At 45.5% G+C, this 20,519-nt stretch overlaps 1 protein-coding gene across 1 annotated transcript; it reads right to left on the bottom strand.

Moving 5' to 3' along the window:
• Positions 1 to 838: 838 nt before the first annotated feature.
• On the bottom strand, positions 839 to 11,095 carry LOC149325950 (uncharacterized). Its single transcript, XM_089564425.1, has 3 exons — positions 11,063 to 11,095; positions 6,707 to 7,948; positions 839 to 844 (listed from the first exon to the last, which is right to left on the bottom strand). The coding sequence occupies exons 1-3, from the start codon at positions 11,093 to 11,095 to the stop codon at positions 839 to 841; spliced, it is 1,281 nt and encodes a 426-aa protein (XP_089420551.1).
• Between the last annotated feature and the right edge of the window lie 9,424 nt (positions 11,096 to 20,519).

Below are 20,519 nucleotides of genomic sequence, written 5' to 3'. Positions count from 1 at the left end.
GCTTGTGTGTGTTTTTCGGCGCTGCTGCTTTTCCTTTCTCGAGTACAATGAACCACTTAGCCCAAATAGAAGCTCTTCTAAACTATATATGTTAGTCACTTAATTGGTGAAACTGCTGGCCTCGTAAAAGTGTAAGTGGAGACCCGCGCAGCGCCGACACCAACTCGCTACGATCTACACACGCGGTAAAAGTACTGATTTACATTCAGGACAATGTTGGCTGCAGCACCAACCAATCGGTTTCCCGCCTGTTCAGTTGACTCACGCGCTAGGCGCAATTGTTTTTCACAGATGTCAGGAAATTCGCGTTGGGCTCTATCGCCACTGTAGCGCGCTTGTACAAGCACGTCGAGAAGAATTAACGGAGAAAACTTGCTCGGCTGTCGTCGCTTCCCCTTGTGGGGAAGCCGGTTAACTTTACCAGTGGCGACGGGTTCCAGGACGCTGTCAGATTGTAAGCTTAGCTGTTGTGGTTAGTGCTGCGCTAAAGCACTTTAGGAAGCACACCGAGTGTCTGCAATCAGCACCTAAGTGAATACCGGACCACACACAGTCATTTGGTTATCTCGTAAAGCCTCGCTCTGAATGCATCCGCGGCTAGGTAAATTCCAGCAAGGCACGGCGCCAGAGCCGTAGCCAACTAAAAAAAATCGTTCTGAGGACAAAATGCAGCGTATTTAAACTACTCTAAGACTTTAAGCTCGCAACACTAAATTTTCTGTCATCCACCAACACTCGGGACAGGACAGTCGCAGTGGAGCTGTCGCCCAACGCGGAAGCGGGTTCGGCGAAGCCGACGCGAGGTGCGTTTTTTCGTGCAAAACACGCGGGCCATGCTTTAGATCTGCACACCGTCAAGAGGGACTTCAGAGACGCAGATCTCCATGCTGATCACGAACACCCGGCGACTTCCATTACGCGTCCAGCATATTAATAATACCTAGAATTATTTAACTACCTCAATCGAGGTTTCGCGTTGTACCCGTCTCCAATGCGCCCTCGCTTTGTGAGTGACCAGCCGAAGCGCCGGCGCGCGCTCGCAAAAGAAAAGATAGCGCCAAAAACAACCGATCGCTCTCAAAAGAAACGAGACAAGATGAGATGTCGCAAGCGGCCACCACCAACCGAACGATGTGCTCCACGAAAGAAAACGTCAACGTTACTATATGCCAAGCCTTTGTGAACAAAAGCTTATTTCGGTGACATCATGTTGAGGCCAGGCACCGAGCTCTTCGGCCCAGTTAAGCGCGCTTCGCTGCCCAGCGCCCGGCGGAGGCCTGTCCAAACACGCCCGTGCTTGTTCGGCCGCATGGAGTTAATGTAGTGACGCTATCGAGGGAAAGCTGCGCACCATGCAGGTCACTGGGCAACGCAAGAACACCGCCGTGAACCAACGGTTTCTGTGTTGCCAGCTGTTAGGCGCTTGCTAAATCTGGGCAAAGAACGGAGTTTGAACCTGGCAACGCAGTTCGTGGGAAGATGGCGACATGCACTGTAGCTCTCTACTGCTGTAAAAATGCAGTAAACTGCGACAAAAGTGTCGTGTATTGTGTGTTTATGATGGTATGCAGCGTTGCGTACCTTCTGTAACTCTATATCAGTGCGTTGTTCCTTCTAAATTGTTATTTGAACGCGTGTACCGCGAATGTGACACGCTTTGAGTGCATTTCGTCCGTTGAACACGCGAGATTATGCATGTCCTCTGTCCCGATTGCAAATAGACGTCGGAAATTTGGTTTTGGCACTAGAGGGTTATATACCCAAAGGAAATGGCGCCGATGTACGCAGCAACAGCCATGCATGGTTTATTCACAGAGAGGTTTATTTACAGAATCTTACAGATTCTATCGATCTTCCCATCCCTGATTCAGAGTGCGCTCAACTTCTTAACGAGGCGTTTGTAGCTGTGTTTACTGATGAAGACATTTACTTACTTGACTACATTAAGCGCATTAGTGGGACTAACCATAGACGAGGTAGTCATCAGTGAGCCTGGTGTTTTATCTCTACTAAACAATCTTAAAACATCTTCTAGCGCTGATCATATGGGCTTCAATAATAAAATTTTAAGGAATACATGACACAGCATTTGTTGCATGTTAACCGCATTACTTTCCCAGTCGCTATCAACTGGCACCATTCCTAACGACTGGCGCATAGCTAAGATAATACCCATTTTCAAATCAGGTGATCGTGCTTCTCCGTTTAACTATCGTCCCATCTCCTTAACAAGTACAGTTTGTAAATTACTCGAGCGTATTATACATACTCAGGTCAGCAACTACCTTGAAGATAATGACATTATCTTCGATCATCAGCACGGTTTTCGCAAGGGCTAATCATGCGACACCCAACTTGCCGGTTTTATTGACGACATTCATGCACGGATCGATGCTGGCTTTCAAGTTGATGCAATATTTTTAGATTTTTGTAAAGCATTTGATCGCGTTCCTTACCAAAGGTTGTTGCTTAAACTTTCACAACTGAACATTCACCCTAATATCATTGCATAGATAGCAGATTTCATCTCATCTAGAATCCAGTTCACATCAGACAACAACTCTAACTCATGTTACGCTGATGTTACGTCTGGAGTTCCACAAGGCAGTGTACTGGGACCATTACTTTTCCTCATCTATATTAATGACTTACCCGGTTGCGTGACGTTCAGAATCAGACTATTTGCTGACGATTGTGTGCTTTATCGATGTATAACCTGTAAAGCTGAAAGCCAATTACTGCAGTCAGATCTTGAAGCGATAAGCACATGGTGTTCTAAATGGTTAATGCCGTTAAATCTTTCCAAAACTAAGCTCATGTCTTTCACCAACAAGCCACGTATTCCTACCGCCTACTCTCTTGATAGCAGTAGTGTAGAATACACCACAAGTTACAAGTATCTTGGCATTGACCTTCAATCCGACTTATCATAGAATCATCATATTATTCTCACTCTTGCCTCTGCTAACCGTACTTTCGGACTTCTAAAACATAATTTAAAAGAAGCCGCAACACATGTAAAAAAACTAGCGTACACCACATTAATCCGTCCGAAACTCGAATACGCGTCTGCCATTTGGGATCCTCATCAGAATTATATCATCAGTAACATCGAAGCCCTGCAAAACCGTGCTGCGCGATTCATATTTTCTGATTATTCATGTTACACCAGCGTCACCTCATTGAAAACTAAAGCCGAGTTGCAAAACTTAGCACTGCGACGTAAAATTTCCTTTCTATCACTTTTCCAAAATCTTTATCACCATCCTTCCCTACATGGTGAATTCTTTCAGCCACCGCCAGTTATCTTTCTACATCGCGATCATCTTTACCAAGTTAAACGCATTAACTGCCAGTCGTCCCATTATGATTATTATTTTTTACCGCGCACAACAACCGAATGGAACGCTTTGCCATCAGACATTGCCACACAATCTGACCTAAATAAGTTCCAACACCTTATTCACTCATATTTCAACAACTAAAAAGGTTTTTTTTTCAGTGTTCTTTCTCCCGCCTTGTCTTCTTTTCATTTTATATTTTTGATTTGTACTTCCGCGCACTTTTTCCAGTGTCGTCTTTTTCTAGCGGTGCTGTTATTTATTCCTCAAATTTTGCTACTATATGCATTGTTGCAACTCTTTTTGTGGATGCCTATTTTTGATTAATGTTTTGTGAGTACTATTTTATTTTAGTGCAGTATTTTAACCTCGAGCGAATGCTTTGTACTTACTCCCCCCTTCCCCTCCAGCCCATGTAATACCCTCAAATGAGGGCCTTCGTGGGTATTTTGAATTAATAAATAAATCACCGTATTGTTACCGTAAATGTCGAAGGTTTGCTGAATTGCCGCGGCGCACATACATTTTTTATTCTTGCTCTTTCGTCGAGGCTGACATTGCCGTTCCTTTTCTTGAGCGGGACGAACCCATAATGGGGTTATTCGTCCAGAGTAACGCTCACCGCATCATGACGAACGATAGTAACCGCAGTGGGCACGCATGCATTGGTAGCAGCTATAAGTGGAAGCAGAAATGCATGAAGCAGTGTCGCCTTTACGTACCGCATGAATTACAGCTGCAAAACGAAATTCGAAACATATTTAAGCGCTACTGAAATTAGCCATTAAACTTTATAAGTAGCATCAATGTGTACTGTGTCAACAAGTTTAACGCAAAGCTATCAGAAAGCTGAATGCAGTGAAGAAGTAAACAACAGCAAGGTTGATTCGCTTGGTGTCATATATATCAAGCTGTAGAAAGATTTCAGAGCCCGGGAGATTTTCTTTCACGCGCCTTGCAGTACACGAGTAAAACTGCGCAACGAAAGGCTCACATAAGCAGACACAACGCGCAGAGTAGGCACTGGCTACTTGACAGGGCAATCAGGCTCACATAGAAGAGTGCCCCTTGTACCCTGTCCTCGAAGCAGAGAAGAGCCCAGGGGAGAAGAAATGAACTGAAGTAGGACTCTCTGGCGGTCGAGTTGGTTCATTTGAAGCGAACGACAACATGCCTGTAAACATGCCAGTTCTGAGCCTGCGCCTTGTCTGTGCTCATGTGTGCCTTTCATCCTTGCGCAGTTTTACTTGCTCGCTTCAAGTGAATAAATAAGCCAGCCAGAGCGTCCTACTTGCAGTGCACAGTGCAGTACGCAGTTACTGTAGCTTTCGTTGTGGAAGGTAAAACGTGCCCTGAAATGTGCAGATGTACCATCACGCACATTTGCTCACAATTTATCCGACATGCCCGATCCTTTTGGAGCTTTTGCCGTGCATTCAACGCACGAAGGTGGCATCGCGGTTCATGAGAGCGCGAGTGGCTCTTTTTCGTATGCGGCTTCTTACTTCAAGTGCCTAAACTCTTTCCTTAACGCGCCATAGGCCAGGTGTCATGTATGACCCAGGCTTTGGACCTGCCGTCAAAATTCAAGACGGCGCTCCTGGACAAACTGCCCTTCTAGTTTTCTTCTATAACATAAATTCGTTGAGCTCAGTTCTATTTTTACATTTTATAACGCGAGGAGTCGACGTGTAAAATGAAACTTTAATCAGACATAGTCATCTGTTCGATTTATTCACAAATGAAAATTGGGTCACTGACCAAGTCGAAAGATGAAAAATGACGTTTCGGGTCCCATACGGGGCCCTTGTTCACAATAAGGCTGTCACAGAAGAAGGGATGGTTATATACGCTTCAGAATCTTCTGCAATCTTTTCACGTAAGTATGATGTAGCGTGCCCTGATTCTTGTTTAGCGTGTTGGCCGTTGTCTGGATGATTAGGGATTCTAGATGCAGTCTTCTAGATGCATCTAGAATCCCTAATCATCCAGACAACGGCCAACACGCTAAACAAGAATCAGGGCACGCTACATCATACTTACGTGAAAAGATTGCAGAAGATTCTGAAGCGTATATAACCATCCCTTCTTCTGTGACAGCCTTATTGTGAACAAGGGCCCCGTATGGGACCCGAAACGTCATTTTTCATCTTTCGACTTGGTCAGTGACCCAATTTTCATTTGTGAATAAATCATGCTTCGCCCTGACCAGACGGTGTTCCGTCGAACCTTGGACTATGTAGTCATCTGTTCGCCAAACACGGAGTCCGTCTCGCCGCGCGCTCCTGAAAGACGCAAGGCTACACTGAGCACTTCTGTCGGTTCTTATGCTGTATTGCCGCCGCGGTGGCTCAGTGGCTATGGTGCCCGGCTGCTGGCCCGAAAGACGCGGGTTCGATCCCGGCCGCGGCGGCTGAATTTCTTTGGAGGAGAAATTCGAGGCCCGTGTACTGTGCGATGTCAGTGCACGTTAAAAAAACCCCAGGTGGTCGAAATTTCCGGAGCCCTCCACTACGGCGTCTCTCATAGCCTTAGTCGCTTTGCGACGTTAAACCCCATAAACCAAACCAAACCATCTTATGCTGTATTTTTTTTTGTTTTTTTTTTTTGGTTTGGAGTTAGGCAACCACGTGGAATGGTCGCAGTTTAGTTCCGATTGCGAGACATCGCCTCAGATGCCCGGGACAGCAGCGCGTGCTCGCACGTGTTTTGTTTTATCGTTCACGTTCTATATGAAGTAGTGCGCTTGAGTTTTAAATGATGAAGTCCAAGGTTTGACAAAATCTCGTCTGGTCGGGTGAATGCATGTTAAAAATAAAGAGGCACCGACAAAAAAATCTGTAGTAATAAGAGAGACGTTTCGGCTTCCACACGGAAGCCTTGTCCACTGAAGGAACAAATTTCCAACATAGAGCTTAAGTACGCTGCACTAATCGCCGCAGGCAACTACCGTACGCGGGCGGCAGATTACCGATGTTACGATTCAGCGTGTGATCTGTTGTCTGTATAAACAAGGACTCCAGATATTGGCGTGACGCCCAGTTTTTCTCATGGCCGATAACTGCGGCCTCTTCCCAAGCGATACTGTGCTTCGCGCTTTCAGCATGGTCAGCAAGTGCGTTGGAAGCTACCTTCTCGTTTCTGACGTCATTCTTGTGATCTTTCAGCCGTCTATCGAAGTTTCCGCTTTCCCCTATGTAGGAATAATCGCAGTCTGAGCAGGGGATTTTATAAATTACGCCGGGAAATCTTTCCTTTTTCATCTTGTCTTTTACGGCCACCACCTCATGACGAAGCTTGCACGCAGGAACGTGTGCTATATGCACATCATATGTGCGAAAAGTGCGAGCCAATGACTCACTCACGCCTGGCACGTAAGGGATGGCAGCCCGTGCACGGCAAGGAATGCGAGCGGGCTGAGATGGCCTGGCTGTTTGGCGTATAACAGCATCCACAAAGTGGTTTGGGTAGCCACATTCGTTGAGCTCGTGGAGTACTTGGCATAGGTCAGAGGCTTTATCCTGAGGCTCCGAGCATATTCTTTCCGCACGTCGGACGAGGGTAGAAACGACGGAGCGCTTGTGGCAAGTAGGGTGGACCGAGTTAAAATCAAGATACCGGCCTGTGTGCGTGTCTTTTCTGTGCACCTTGAATGACATTCGGTCATTGCATCGCTCAATAATAACATCCAGAAAAGGAAGACGTCCAGAAATCTCCTCCTCGGCCTTGAGCTGAATGGAATCTTCCATGCTGTTCAGATGGTTCGTGAAAGCAGCCAAGGCATCCTTTTTGATTATGCAAAAGCAGTCGTCAACGTAACGAAAAAAGACCTTTGGGCGTGGCTGGAACCAAGCCAGAGCTCGGCCTTCCAATGCTTCCATTGTAAGGTTTGCTGTTGCGACCGAGATTGATGCTCCCATGGCAGTGCCGTGAACTTGTTTGTAGAGAGTACCCCGAAAGGCCAAGTATGTGTTTTCGAGGCAGAACTGCAGCAGCCTCAACAGGTCCGGTAGCTCGATAGGTGTTCTGGCACTCAGTCTGTCGTCGTTCTGAAGAACTGATCGGCGCACATCCACAGCCAGATCCACGGGAACACTCGTGAACAGTGACATGACGTCAAACGACACCATGACCTCATCGCTGTCGATCGTGACCTCACGTACCTTTTCAATAAAATCGAAAGAGTTCCGTGCGGAAGTCAGACCCTTGCCGACGAGTGGCGAAAAAACCTTGTGCAAGTAGCCTGAAAGCCGGTACAAGGGAGAGCGGGTAAAATCCACTATTGGCCGAATTGGAATGTTCAGCTTGTGGATCTTTGGGAGACCATATAATGCAGGTGCAGACCCGTTGTCACAAAGGAGTCTGAAGTACAAGGACTTGTGCTGAGGTGGAACAAACCGAAAGACGTAAGCTAAAAGCCTTTGTAGCTCTCGCTCTACCTTAAGTGTGGGGTCCCGCTTGAGCCGCACGTACGTGCCTTCATCCTTCAGAAGCGTCGTCACTTTTTCTACGCAGTCGCAGTTGTTAAGGATGACAGTGGCGTTGCCCTTGTCAGCAGGGAGGATTACAATATCCGCGTTGCTCCGGAGGCTCTTGACTGCATCACGCTCCTCAGGAAGGAGCGGAGTGGGAAGCTGACGTGGCAGCTTGGCCAGTATGCTAATCGCACGGGTGCGAGCCTCCTATCGGCGACTGTTTTCCACAAGACCTACAGCCTCATCAACAGCACAAATGATTTTTCTTGTGTCAGGTGCCGCTCTCGTGTTGAAGTTCAAACCGAGCTCCAGCACGGGGAGCTCTGCTCGGGTAGGCCTATACGAAGACAGATTGCGGACGGCGGAAGTAGGTCTGTTGGTCGAACTCCTTTTATGGCTAGGCAGCAGTCTGGTTAGCTTCTCTTGGTGCGTGCGCTCACGCTGGCGGGACTGTAGACTCGCAACGAAGTTGGCGTGCAACTGGATGCTGGCGAACTCGTTCGGGGACTGATGTTCAAGGCGGCGACGGGCAAAAAAGGCTTGATTCTGCAGGTACCTGATTGAGTCCTTGCAATCCAGGATTCTGGCTTGAAGCAACTGCCGTTCTGCTCTGGACACAACACTATGACAGAAGGAAGTATCGACCGGTCGAAGCAAGCAGAGGGATCTCGGAGTAAGGTTCCTGGCTTTGCACACGAGGTTAAACTGCAGATGAGCCTTGAACGTGAGCCTTGAACATGAGCAGACGAGCATTGAGCCTTGAACTGCAGATGAGCCTTCATCATGCTACGACGGTCGTATGGCCAGAATTTCATCACTCAAGTGCGCCAGTACGTCTCCCTAATCGCCCGGATTTCTGCGTTCAAGGCTCATGTGCAGTACGCTAGATGCCTGCACTAAGCAGCGTACTTAAGCTCTATGTTGGAAATGTTTTCCTTTAGTGAACAAGGCTTCCGTGTGGAAGCCGAAACGTCCGTCATATTGACTACACCTTTTTGGTCGGTGCCTCTTTATTTTTAACAAGTTTTAAATGATGGGGGTGGTTTTATTTGGTGCTTGAGGTTCCTTGGAACATAATGCCAGGACATTTTGCCCAATGCACCAGTAGACTTTAGATTATGATGATGTTAAGGAAGGCCACGCCCCTTTTACGCTCCATAGGCCATTGGACCGACGTTTTGAACCTGCCGCGAATAATTAAAGTCTGAGCTCCTGGACAAACTGCTTCATCCGGTTTGCTTCTAAAATACCATCTGTTTGGTTTTAGTTTTTTTTTGTCATTTTCTAAAGATAGGAGGCAACCTGAAAAATGAAACTTTGACCGGACGTAGTACGCTGGTCGGCGAACATGGCGTCTGTTGCGTCGCGCACTTCTGGAAGGCGAAAAACTACACTGAGCACTGCTTTCTTTTTTCTTAAAGCCGCATTGGTGAGTTAGACAACAATATGGAATGACCGGATTTCTGTTCCAATCGCGAAACTTCGTCTCAGATGCCCGCGACATAAGCGCATGCTCGCGCGTGTTTCGTTTTGTCCTTAACGTTGCATTTTATGCAGTGCGCTTGATTTGTAAGTAATGAGAGTGGTTTTATTTGGCACTTTAGGGTATTTTCAACATACTGACAAGATATTTTACCAAATGCGCCAGCTGATTTTTGATTATTATAATATCATGGAAAGACATGCCCCCTTTTAGGGCTTTTTTATTGTTCTTTGTATTTTATGTTACTGTCAAGCCAAAAAAGACGGAAAAAAGGACCAACTACAAGCTCTGGTACAAAAAAAAAACAACAAACCAAGAACAGAACTCAGTACAATTGTAATATGCAGCACATACCACATCTACCTGCATTTCAAGTCCTCGCGTAACTACTTTCTCTAGTGACACAACAGTCATAATTCTTAACTTGAAAGGCCACAGAAAGTGCAATTTGTTATGTACGCAGCTGAACATCGCTAAAATCGTAGCTAAAAACATATGCTACGTTTTGCATATTTTAATTTTATCATAATCAAGATTTGGCCTTCAATACCGCTTAAAAGTTCTCAGTAGTGCTTACATGTGTTTCAAAGTACGTTTTGCAGCACTAATACATGTCGTCAGTGAATGTGGCACTGTTTCGTGCCTTCATGCGTCCACCTACCTGCTACTGTATATACCGACAAGCTGCTGTTGCAGTCGTTCGTGATGATGCTGTGGGCGTTGCTGTGGACGAATAATCCCACTATGAGTTCGTCCCGCGCAAGGACCGACAATGCAACGTCGTCTTCAGCGGCGAAAGAGAAACAAAAAAAGAATCATGCTAGGCACATTTCAAGAAACCGTCGTTATTTACTATAACAAAACACTGACCACCCAAAATAAACCAGGAACAGTCGTTGCTGCGGACATTGGCGCGATTTCCTTTGCGTATTGTGTTCGCCCTTTTGCACCAAAGTAAACTTGTGGCATGTATTTGGCAATCGAGAACAGAGGAGACACATAACCCCGAGTGATCGACGGACGAAATGCACTTCAGGCCCGTCACAGTCGTTTTGCTCACCGTCGAATAATAATTTATTGAAACGAGGCACCCGTATGAAGGTACGGCACATGAGGTATGCGACGCTACATACTATCGAAAATGATCCAAACGCGATAATTTTGCCGTTGTTTACGGCATGTTTCCAGCAGTCGACAACTCCACTGCATGCAACCATCTTCCAAAGTACTACGTTGCCAGGTTCAAACTACGTTCTTTGCCCAGATTTAGCAAGCGTATAAGCAGCTGCCAACACACAAACCATTGGATCATGGCGGCGTTCTCGCGCTGCCTACTGACTTGTACAGGCTCAAAGCGCCGCCTTCCGTCTATAGTCAGTGTATTAACTATGTGGTTTGCTCCAACACCGACTTTCTTCGACTGATCTGCCCTTGTGTGGATACCACATTGAATGCTAGGGCACTCGGCCGCTCTACCTGACTACCGCAGCATCACAACAATGGTGGCAGCGGTGGGACGCTGCGGTCGCAATAACGTGTCGCCGTCGAGCGCCGCCGATATGAAGCGAACCAGATGATGCTCCTTCAGCAGATGCGTGAGGGCGCCCGACAACGGCACGCACGCGAAACAGCCCAGGAACACGAGGCGAGGCTCGACAACAAGCGAGCAGTGAGATTACGTCGTGTGCAAGAACCGCCACAGAACGGGCCCATGCCGCCTTTCCGAAGCACTTCATGCAGGGAGGGTTCGGAGTGTCGCGCACCGTGTGCGACGGAGTGGGGTTCACATCGGACATCTCCCTTGTACAAGACCGGCGTCACCGAAAGGAAGAGGCCAGGACAGGTGACCGGTGTTCGCGTATTGCAATTTACAAGCACAATGGCATCGACCATTACACGTGCAAATCACACCCCCCATTGACGTCGAGACGGAAAGAATAACATCGATGAAGTGTGATGTGTGCTTGGCACATATTAAGTGCGATGGCATAGATGTGGTTCTCGTAGCAGTGTCCTGCACATACCTGTAAGTCCCGGTGCAACGAAGGGGCAGAAAAAAGAATTCCTCTCCACCAACCTTGTTATGCGGAACGCTGGTGCTGAGACCCCTTCAACGTCAGCTCGAAAGCTCGAAGGAGTGAGTGGAGCCAGAGACAGAACGGGAGATTTCAATGTGAACGTTTCCGAAGCAGAAAACCAGCAGTGTATTGAACACGTGAAGATGTTTTATTGGTTTATTGGGGTTTAACGTACCTATACCTTTAGCGAAAAAGAAGATGTGCTTAAAATACATTTCAAACATATTGTATTAATTTAATATTTATTTCGCATTTTTTGTCCCTATGCTTAAAGGGACACTGAGGAGAAATTGAAGTTGGCTTTTATCGACAGAATACAAGCTCCTGATTACAAAAACGCCACTCATACTGACAACAAAGCCCTTGTAACGTAGAAAAGAGCCAGAACCAAAATACAGGTATCGCCGCCACAGGCCAAACTCGCAAGTACAAGCGTGATGACGTCATAGGACAAAACAGTGTTGCTAGAACCATTGGTTCTAGCAACACTAGCACACGAGAACCACGAATCGCTGAGGCGCAGCCAATGCATGCGTAAATCTCCTTGACGTCACCAGATGTCGCCACGTACCCGGCAGCTACGCGCGCGCCTGCAGCATCGGGACCAATCAGCGCCTGCTCACCGGCGGTAGGCGGGCTGCCGGTATTCCGCTAACGGTAACAAGGTACACGCTATGCTAAAGGTGTCTATTTGCTAGAACTTCGTTGACGACTTCGAGAACGGGATCCATCGTAACGCTGGCAAAACGCCGGTGCAAACGTAAACGAAGCGACGGTAGCGACGGCCGCAATAGCCGATAGATGCCTTCAACGTGCGGCCGGTGGTAGCTTTCTTTTCGGCTGCTGCCAGGCCGCACTGCTGGCAGCTAGAAATCACGGAGTCTGCGTTACGTCATGTGCACGTCATGTTTCACGTCACTTAGTCCTGTGTCTTCATAAGAGAATCCCAAGTTTGAATCAGAGCGGCGGGAAAAACTTTTTCAACTTCGAATGCAAATTTCTTAGAAATAAATGTATCTTTCGCTGCCAGCCAAGTGGCAACAAAGCCATGAAATGCCGAAATATCGGATTTTGTTGTAAAAAAAAATATTAACAGAGCTCTCCTCACTGTCCCTTTAAACTGCAATACGAATGCTTTCTAAGTATACTACGAATAATATTTGAACGTTCTTTAAAATACGTGAAAAGTGGATTTTTGCGCGCTTAGCATATTTTTAATGCATTAAAATATACTAAAAATATACATTAAACACATTAAATTACATCAGAAATACACTAAAAATGTATAAGAAATTCATTAAAGATATGTTCACTTCGGCTTAAAAAATTTCTACTGGTCGGCTTCACAGAATGAGACGGGTTACTGCTTTAACTGCAGAAGAAATTGTACAAGCACAGTTATCATCAATCACGATGCACATGAGATTATAAGGTCACGTGACTGCATGGGAACGGCAAATATACCTACACAGCAAATCATGACGGAAGTGCCTCAGCAAACAACAAATGCTCCGTCAAGCGCCGTACTTGGCTTGCCTTATATACCAACCGAGAGTGACGCACTATCTTGCCCGGTGAGGCGTTTTTTGCGCAAAGACTATGGGCGCAAAAATTATCCCAGAAGTGCGCTACTGGTCGCGTTAGAATCGGAAGGCGATCTAGAACAGAATTGCTAGTCGAAACTTGCGTCAGGCATATGTCAGGAGTCGAACTGTCAACCAACAGATACACGGGCGTCTAAGGGAGCCGGTCGGCTTTGACGGTCGTGGTCCTTTTCGCTGGCATATTCGGGCACGAAAATATCCAAGGCGCCTTTGCCGGTATCATGCTACTACGTTCTCCGCACGTAGTGTAAAAAAGTGGTGATTACCTTCCTGCTAGAAGTTACCATAAACGAAAGGTCTTCAGAACATCAATGGCTTGAGCAGGTTGGTAATTCATTGCAACACAGTAATCATAGCGCGGGAACAACGCAGGCGTTCTCGTCCCGTCTCGTTTTTGTCCTGCGTTGTTCCCGCGGTATGATTACTGTGTTGCAACGGAAGGAGGACAGAAAAGGGAGAGTTTTCACTGTTCCCTGAAACGTCATTTCGAGCTCTAGGTTGTTCCATGGTAGCTTGAAGTGTAATGCATGTATGTTTACGCGGACTGCCCATTTGTTAGAACTTAAGTATACCTGGACGGATTAATTGCGTATTTACGAAAGTACGCTTTAAAAACATTGCCAACACCAAAATTCGATTTCCCCGAACTCGATTTCGAGCATTAGGTTGTTCAACGGCAGCTTGAAATGGGCTGCAAATATGCTAAGGCGGACTGCCAATTTACTAGAATTTAAGTATTCTTTGCAAAAATTAATTGCGTATTTACATACTTCAAATACGTTGACAACAGCAAATGCCATTTCCCGAAACGCGATTTCGAGCACTCGACTGTTCAACGGCAACTAGAAGTGTACTGCAAATACGTTTAAAAGGACTGCCCGTTTGTTAGAATTAAAATATATTTCGGTTGAATTAATTTCATATTTACGAAAGTACACTTTTAATACATTGAAAAGATGCTAAAACTGCATACATATACGTTTACAAGGACTGCCCGTTTTGTGGAATTGAAGTATACTTTGGATGAATTGATTTCGTATTTCCGAAAATACACTTTTAATACACTGACAACATGCTAAAACTGCATACATATTTTTTCATGTATTTGAAAAGTTCTCGAAGTATGCTTTAAGTGAGGTATTTTTCGCATATTTTAAGAATATATTTCGCATACGAAGCGTGAAACTTCAGGAACGTATTTGCTACATGTTTTTAGTGCATTCATGAATACAAAATATGTTTAAAATACTATCTAAATAGCCCACCGTATATTCCAAACGTATTAGCCGTAGTGACGGGCTCCGAAAATCTCGACCACCTGGAGTTCTCTAACGTGCACTGACATCGCACAGAACACGGGCCTCTAGAATTTCGCCTCCATCGAAATTCGGCAGCCGCAGCCGGGATCGAACCGGCGTCTTTCGGGTCAGCAGCCGAGCGCCGTAACCACTGAGCCACCGCGGCGGGGCTATACGTGAAGGCGTACAATCTGGCAGTAAACACAGCAGACCTAATGCCCGAAACACGACATGGCAGTGTCACGGACCACGTCTTCACTACGAAAGTCGACTTAAGAACTGTTTAATGCGTCCCCTACTTCAGTAAGCGCTGACCTCAGTAGTAAAACCGGAAGATGACGGCGACCATAACATCGAGAGCATGTGCCAACAAAGTAAACTTATAAATCCTTATATTGCGCCTCTGTATTCTACCTGAAAGGTGTTGTGAGTATCATGCGGAATGCTCTCGCACTTCATAGACAATAAGCGTAGTGGTTTCTGCAGAATTTTTTCCTTAGAAGAGTACAATGTCAGATTTGTCTCTGCATGGCCTATCATTGGTTGCATGTCATCGCCGTCACGACTGCAATAATTACTTACTGAGAGAAAACGGGACTTTCAAACGCATCAATCCGTCAGCGGCCAGGTGAACCAAAGTGTTATAATTGTTATAATTTCGTTTTCGTGTCGGAAGTGCCATTTTGTTAGTCTCGTTAAAACACAGTCTAGGTTGCCTCTTGGCGAAGCGAGTAATCTTTCTGAATTTTTGTTTCTTATCTGGGCAAGCGGTTGTGAACGCAACTCCCCTGCCTACCGCCGACACATCCTTCCACCGCAGTTCCGTCTGTCTTTGCTAGGGCGCGGTTTGGCTTCTCTCACTCATAATATCATAATGACAAGGCTTACAGAGGAAACAAATAATAGACACCAGAGAAGCCGAGAAGGTCCACCTGTGTAAACAGGTTTCTCTGATATATATATATATATATATATATATATATATATATATATATATATATATATATATATATACAGGGTGTTTCACCTAAGACTTTCTGCAATTTTTAAAAATAAGCTATTTGAATTAGATGCGCGCTTTTTCTGGCATAGCATTGTCAGTGGTGTAGTACATCATAATGCAGCTAAGCCATGCTAACTAGAAGGCGTGTTAACCAATATTGAATAGTTAACTTTTAAACTATTACCGTTGGGCTCCTTAATTATTGATAGGTATGTAGCCCACCGTAAGTAATGTCCATATCCGTTTTTAGAATTTCGAGAACGCGATTATCCTCGGCGCTGTGGCCCAACAAATTTTGGCTATTTCGACGAATTAGGTTCACTGGAGAGGTTGCTTTGCCTGCAAGCTTCTCAAACCGCATGTATTTTGGCGCGATGTAGGCAAAATTTGTTGGGCCACAGCGCCGAGGATAATCGCGTTCTCGAAATTCTAAAAACGGATATGGACATTACTTACGGTGGGCTGCATGCCTCTCAATAATTAAGGCGCCCAACGGTAATAGTTTAAAAGTTAACTATTAAATATTGGTTAACAAGCCTACTAGTTAGCACGTCTTAGTTGAATTATGACGTACTACACCACTGACAATTCTATGCCAGAAAAAGCGCGCATCTAATTCAAATAGCTTATTTTTAAAAATTGCAGAAAGTCTTAGGTGAAACACCCTGTATGCACACACACACCGGGTGTCCCAGCTAAATGGAACCAAACTTTTAAAAGAGGCGCGGTGTCCTAGTCAAATGAAACCAACTGAGTCGCGGTGCCTAGTCTTGGATATTTTTTTCGCTCTTCAAAGTTCATTAGTTAAGTTTAATCAGCTAACTTTCTAATTATTGACTTCAGGAAGAAAGTGTCAATGAAAAAGTTTTAGATCGCCTCGAAAAACGGCTAGTAGTGCTGTTTCCGTCAAGGTACGATTTACGTAGCTTCATTTATTGGCCTTAAAAGAAAGTTATCACGTGACCAGCTGCTCTCTCACTCCTCTGCCCCAATATGCACCCAAAGTGTCATCGAGGAGAGGAATTCAGAAAAAAAAAACGGATTTTACTCTTTAAGGCGCTCCTTGGAACGTTGAAGTGGCACAGTTGTCATGTGGAAGCTTTTTCTTATTAAGGCGGAAGCCTTTAATGTCTCATCGTTGTAAGCAGCAGTTGTCGACAGAAAATGTCACGCTTTTCAATTGGTGGAAACGGTCGTGACGTCACAGTGCGCGAATTTCAAACGGGGCCAATTGTACTTTGGCTAGTAACGATGCAACCAATTGAAGGGATCGTATGGTGATGCTCCAATTAAGTGGGACTGAGCTTAGTTAGTTGCTTAATTACCCAATTAGCCTAATTATCTTTACTAGTCAGGCCATATAAATAAATAAAACCGATTAAGAAATTGGTCGAGCTCAGGAATCGAACCCCGGTCTTCGGCGTGAGACACGAGCATGCTATCCACTCCGCCATGCCAGCTCGATGGTTTGGAATGAACAAAGGCGCGTCTAGTGAATACGGTGTCTTCACTGACTCTCATCCTCCTCCATTCCCTTCCGGCGAGGTTTAGGTGTTCACCGACAAATGAGAGACAGATACATTTCCTTTCCTCAAAAACCAATTTACCGACGAGCGAGGCGTAGAACCGAATGGGCGATGGCGTTCTATGGACTCCTTGGCAGCGTTGCAAGACGCTGTCGCGTTCCACTCTTAGGGGCGAAGCTTAACATCTTAACCACACATCAGTGACCACATTTTAGGTCAAAAAAGTGCCCCCCTGAATTTTGTGACACAGTTACTGCGTAATTTCCTTTCCTCAAATACAATTTTCATTTTCTTCATTACGGCTCCTCGTTATCTATCTTCTTTCACTCCCACTTCCTCCCTTCCTCTACGGTGCGGTTCAGGTGTCCACCGAGATGACAGAGAATTACTGCGCCATTTCCTTTCCTCAAAAAGCGTTGCGTTCAAAGGGCAAGGCATCGCGCCGAACGGGTGGTGGCGTTCCGTGGACTCCCTGGCAGCGCTACAACGCGCTGTCGCGTTCCACTCCTAAAGGCAAAGCTTAAGCGGCATTAATTAGCAGTTAATTAGTATTCAGGCATTAATCAGTAATTAACCATTAATTAGTGATTTGTCATCACTTAGTAATTAGTACTCAATTACATGTGACGCCACCAGTGCCACAGAAACAGCGAAGGAGGTGCGGAAAACGCTTCCGCCTCTACCCACTTTAGACAGTCAAAGTGCCCCCTGAATTTTTGTGCGGGTTATGGTTAAAGGCCGGTAAAAAAACTACTTTACGTAAATATTACTTTGCTGCAGATATCTTAGTAAGCTGTTCCTCAAAGCGATCTACAACTTTCCCATTGACACTTTGTTCCTCAAGTCAATACAAAAAGTTAGTGAATTAAGCTTAACTAACTAGTCAATACACTTAAGCAAACAAGGGAAGGGGAATGAGGGGCTCGTTATATATATGACAGAAGCCAACAGCCACAGAAACCAACGGGCACAGGGGATTTTTTTTTATTATTATTTATTTTGTGGTGTTGATCAATTTAGAATATTACTGAATATGGTATCGCTTAAAGCTAATTGATTAGAAAAGCAGAAGAAAAAACAACCGCATGCCGCCGGTGGGATCCGAACCCACGACCTCCGAATTACGCGTCCGGTGCTCTACCTCTGAGCTACGGCGACGGCTGTCAAATCTTCTACTTTCGGGGGTATTTATGTTTATAAGTAACCTAGCCTTGAGAGTGTTCATCAGCGCCACCCACGTTCATAAGCGGCGGACGTAGAACGTCCTGATTTACCGCATGTGTGACGTAGAACGTCATCGAACGGCGAGGGTGGAAGCTGCGTGAGAACCCTCTTATGCTTCCTATGGCGTCAAGGCTGCCAGAACCGAGGCCCTCGCTAAGCAATTAAGCAAACAAGGGAAGGGGAATGAGGGGCTCATTATAAATATGACAGAAGCCAACAGCCACAGAAACCAACTGGCACAGGGGATATTTATTTATTTTTTTTATTTATTTTGTGGTGTTGATTAATTTAGAATATTACTGAATATGTTATCGCTTAAACCTAATTGATTAGAAAAGCAGAAGAAAACCAACCACATGCCGCCGGTGGGATCCGAACCCACGACCTCCGAATTACGCGTCCGGTGCTCTACCTCTGAGCTACGGCGACGGCTGTCAAATCTTCTACTTTCGGGGGTATTTATGTTTACAAGTAACCTAACCTTGAGAGTGTTCATCAGCGCCACCCACGTTCATAAGCGGCGGACGTAGAACGTCCTGATTTACCGCATGTGTGACGTAGAACGTCATCGAACGGCGAGGGTGGAAGCTGCGTGAGAACCCTCTTATGCTTCCTATGGCGTCAAGGCTGCCAGAACCGAGGCCCTCGCTAAGCAATTAAGCAAACAAGGGATGGGGAATGAGGGGCTCGTTATAAATATGACAGAAGCCAACAGCCACAGAAACCAACGGGCACAGGGGATTTTTATTTTTTTTATTTATTTTGTGGTGTTGATCAATTTAGAATATTACTGAATATGTTATCGCTTAAAGCTAATTGATTAGAAAAGCAGAAGAAAAAACAACCACATGCCGCCGGTGGGATCCGAACCCACGACCTCCGAATTACGCGTCCGGTGCTCTACCTCTGAGCTACGGCGACGGCTGTCAAATCTTCTACTTTCGGGGTTATTTATGTTTACAAGTAACCTAGCCTTGAGAGTGTTCATCAGCGCCACCCACGTTCATAAGCGGCGGACGTAGAACGTACTGATTTACCGCATGTGTGACGTAGAACGTCATCGAACGGCGAGGGTGGAAGCTGCGTGAGAACCCTCTTATGCTTCCTATGGCGTCAAGGCTGCCAGAACCGAGGCCCTCGCTAAGCAATTAAGCAAACAAGGGAAGGGGTATGAGGGGCTCGTTATAAATATGACAGAAGCCAACAGCCACAGAAACCAACGGGCACAGGGGATTTTTATTTTTTTATTTATTTTGTGGTGTTGATCAATTTAGAATATTACTGATTATGTTATCGCTTAAAGCTAATTGATTAGAAAAGCAGAAGAAAAAACAACCACATGCCGCCGGTGGGATCCGAACCCACGACCTCCGAATTACGCGTCCGGTGCTCTACCTCTGAGCTACGGCGACGGCTGTCAAATCTTCTACTTTCGGGGGTATTTATGTTTACAAGTAACCTAACCTTGAGAGTGTTCATCAGCGCCACCCACGTTCATAAGCGGCGGACGTAGAACGTCCTGATTTACCGCATGTGTGACGTAGAACGTCATCGAACGGCGAGGGTGGAAGCTGCGTGAGAACCCTCTTATGCTTCCTATGGCGTCAAGGCTGCCAGAACCGATGCCCTCGCTAAGCAATTAAGCAAACAAGGGATGGGGAATGAGGGGCTCGTTATAAATATGACAGAAGCCAACAGCCACAGAAACCAACGGGCACAGGGGATTTTTTTTATTTATTTTGTGGTGTTGATCAATTTAGAATATTACTGAATATGTTATCGCTTAAAGCTAATTGATTAGAAAAGCAGAAGAAAAAACAACCACATGCCGCCGGTGGGATCCGAACCCACGACTTCCGAATCCCCTGAGCCCGTTGGTTTCTGTGGCTGTTGGCTTCTGTCATAGTCAATACACTGTAGCGCAGCAAAAGACGAGGACACAGGAGACGAGAAACGAACAGCACGAGCGCTAAATTCCATGTACTATGTAGCAACAAGCCCAAAACGCCACGCTACTTAACTAGTCAACCTTGAAGAACGAAAAAAATACTGTTGACTAGGTCTCTCGACTCTAAACAACCCTCATTTGGTTTCAGACGGCTAGGACATCCCGTGTTTTTTAAAAGCTTGGTTACATTTAGCCGGGAAACCTAGTATATATATATATATATATATACATGGCACGACGTAGACCAACGCTTGAAACACTTTAACTACGTTTCTACAGTGAAACGGTCTTCATCAGAATGTCTGCTCTCCTTTCGACAATGTCTCATCCGGATACATATATATATATATATATATATATATATATATATATATATATATATATATATATATATATATATATATATATATAAACACAAAAAGAAAAACGTACTTGGTTGCTAGAGGTAAAATTCGAAATTGAGAGACGCTTCATTTTAGGTAAACATTTATAGGGAGTGAACGTTTCGGACAGCGCCTGTTTTTTTTGAAGACTCCCTG

This window comes from Amblyomma mixtum, chromosome 10 (genome assembly GCF_055824585.1).
Source record: "Amblyomma mixtum isolate Tamu chromosome 10, ASM5582458v1, whole genome shotgun sequence".
NCBI classification, from domain to species: domain Eukaryota; kingdom Metazoa; phylum Arthropoda; class Arachnida; order Ixodida; family Ixodidae; genus Amblyomma; species Amblyomma mixtum.
The sequence above is the reverse complement of the archived record's forward strand: the minus strand, read 5'-3'. Positions and strand labels throughout refer to the sequence as shown.

Bases quoted from the DNA above. Each gene is read 5' to 3' on its own strand.
- LOC149325950 (XM_089564425.1), bottom strand. From the start codon at position 11,095: ATGTCCGATGTGAACCCCACTCCGTCGCACACG. The intron at 7,949-11,062 runs GTGCGCGACACT...CTTCCTGAGGAG, and splicing joins ACCCCACTCCGTCGCACACG to CGTGATGCAGTCAAGAGCCT.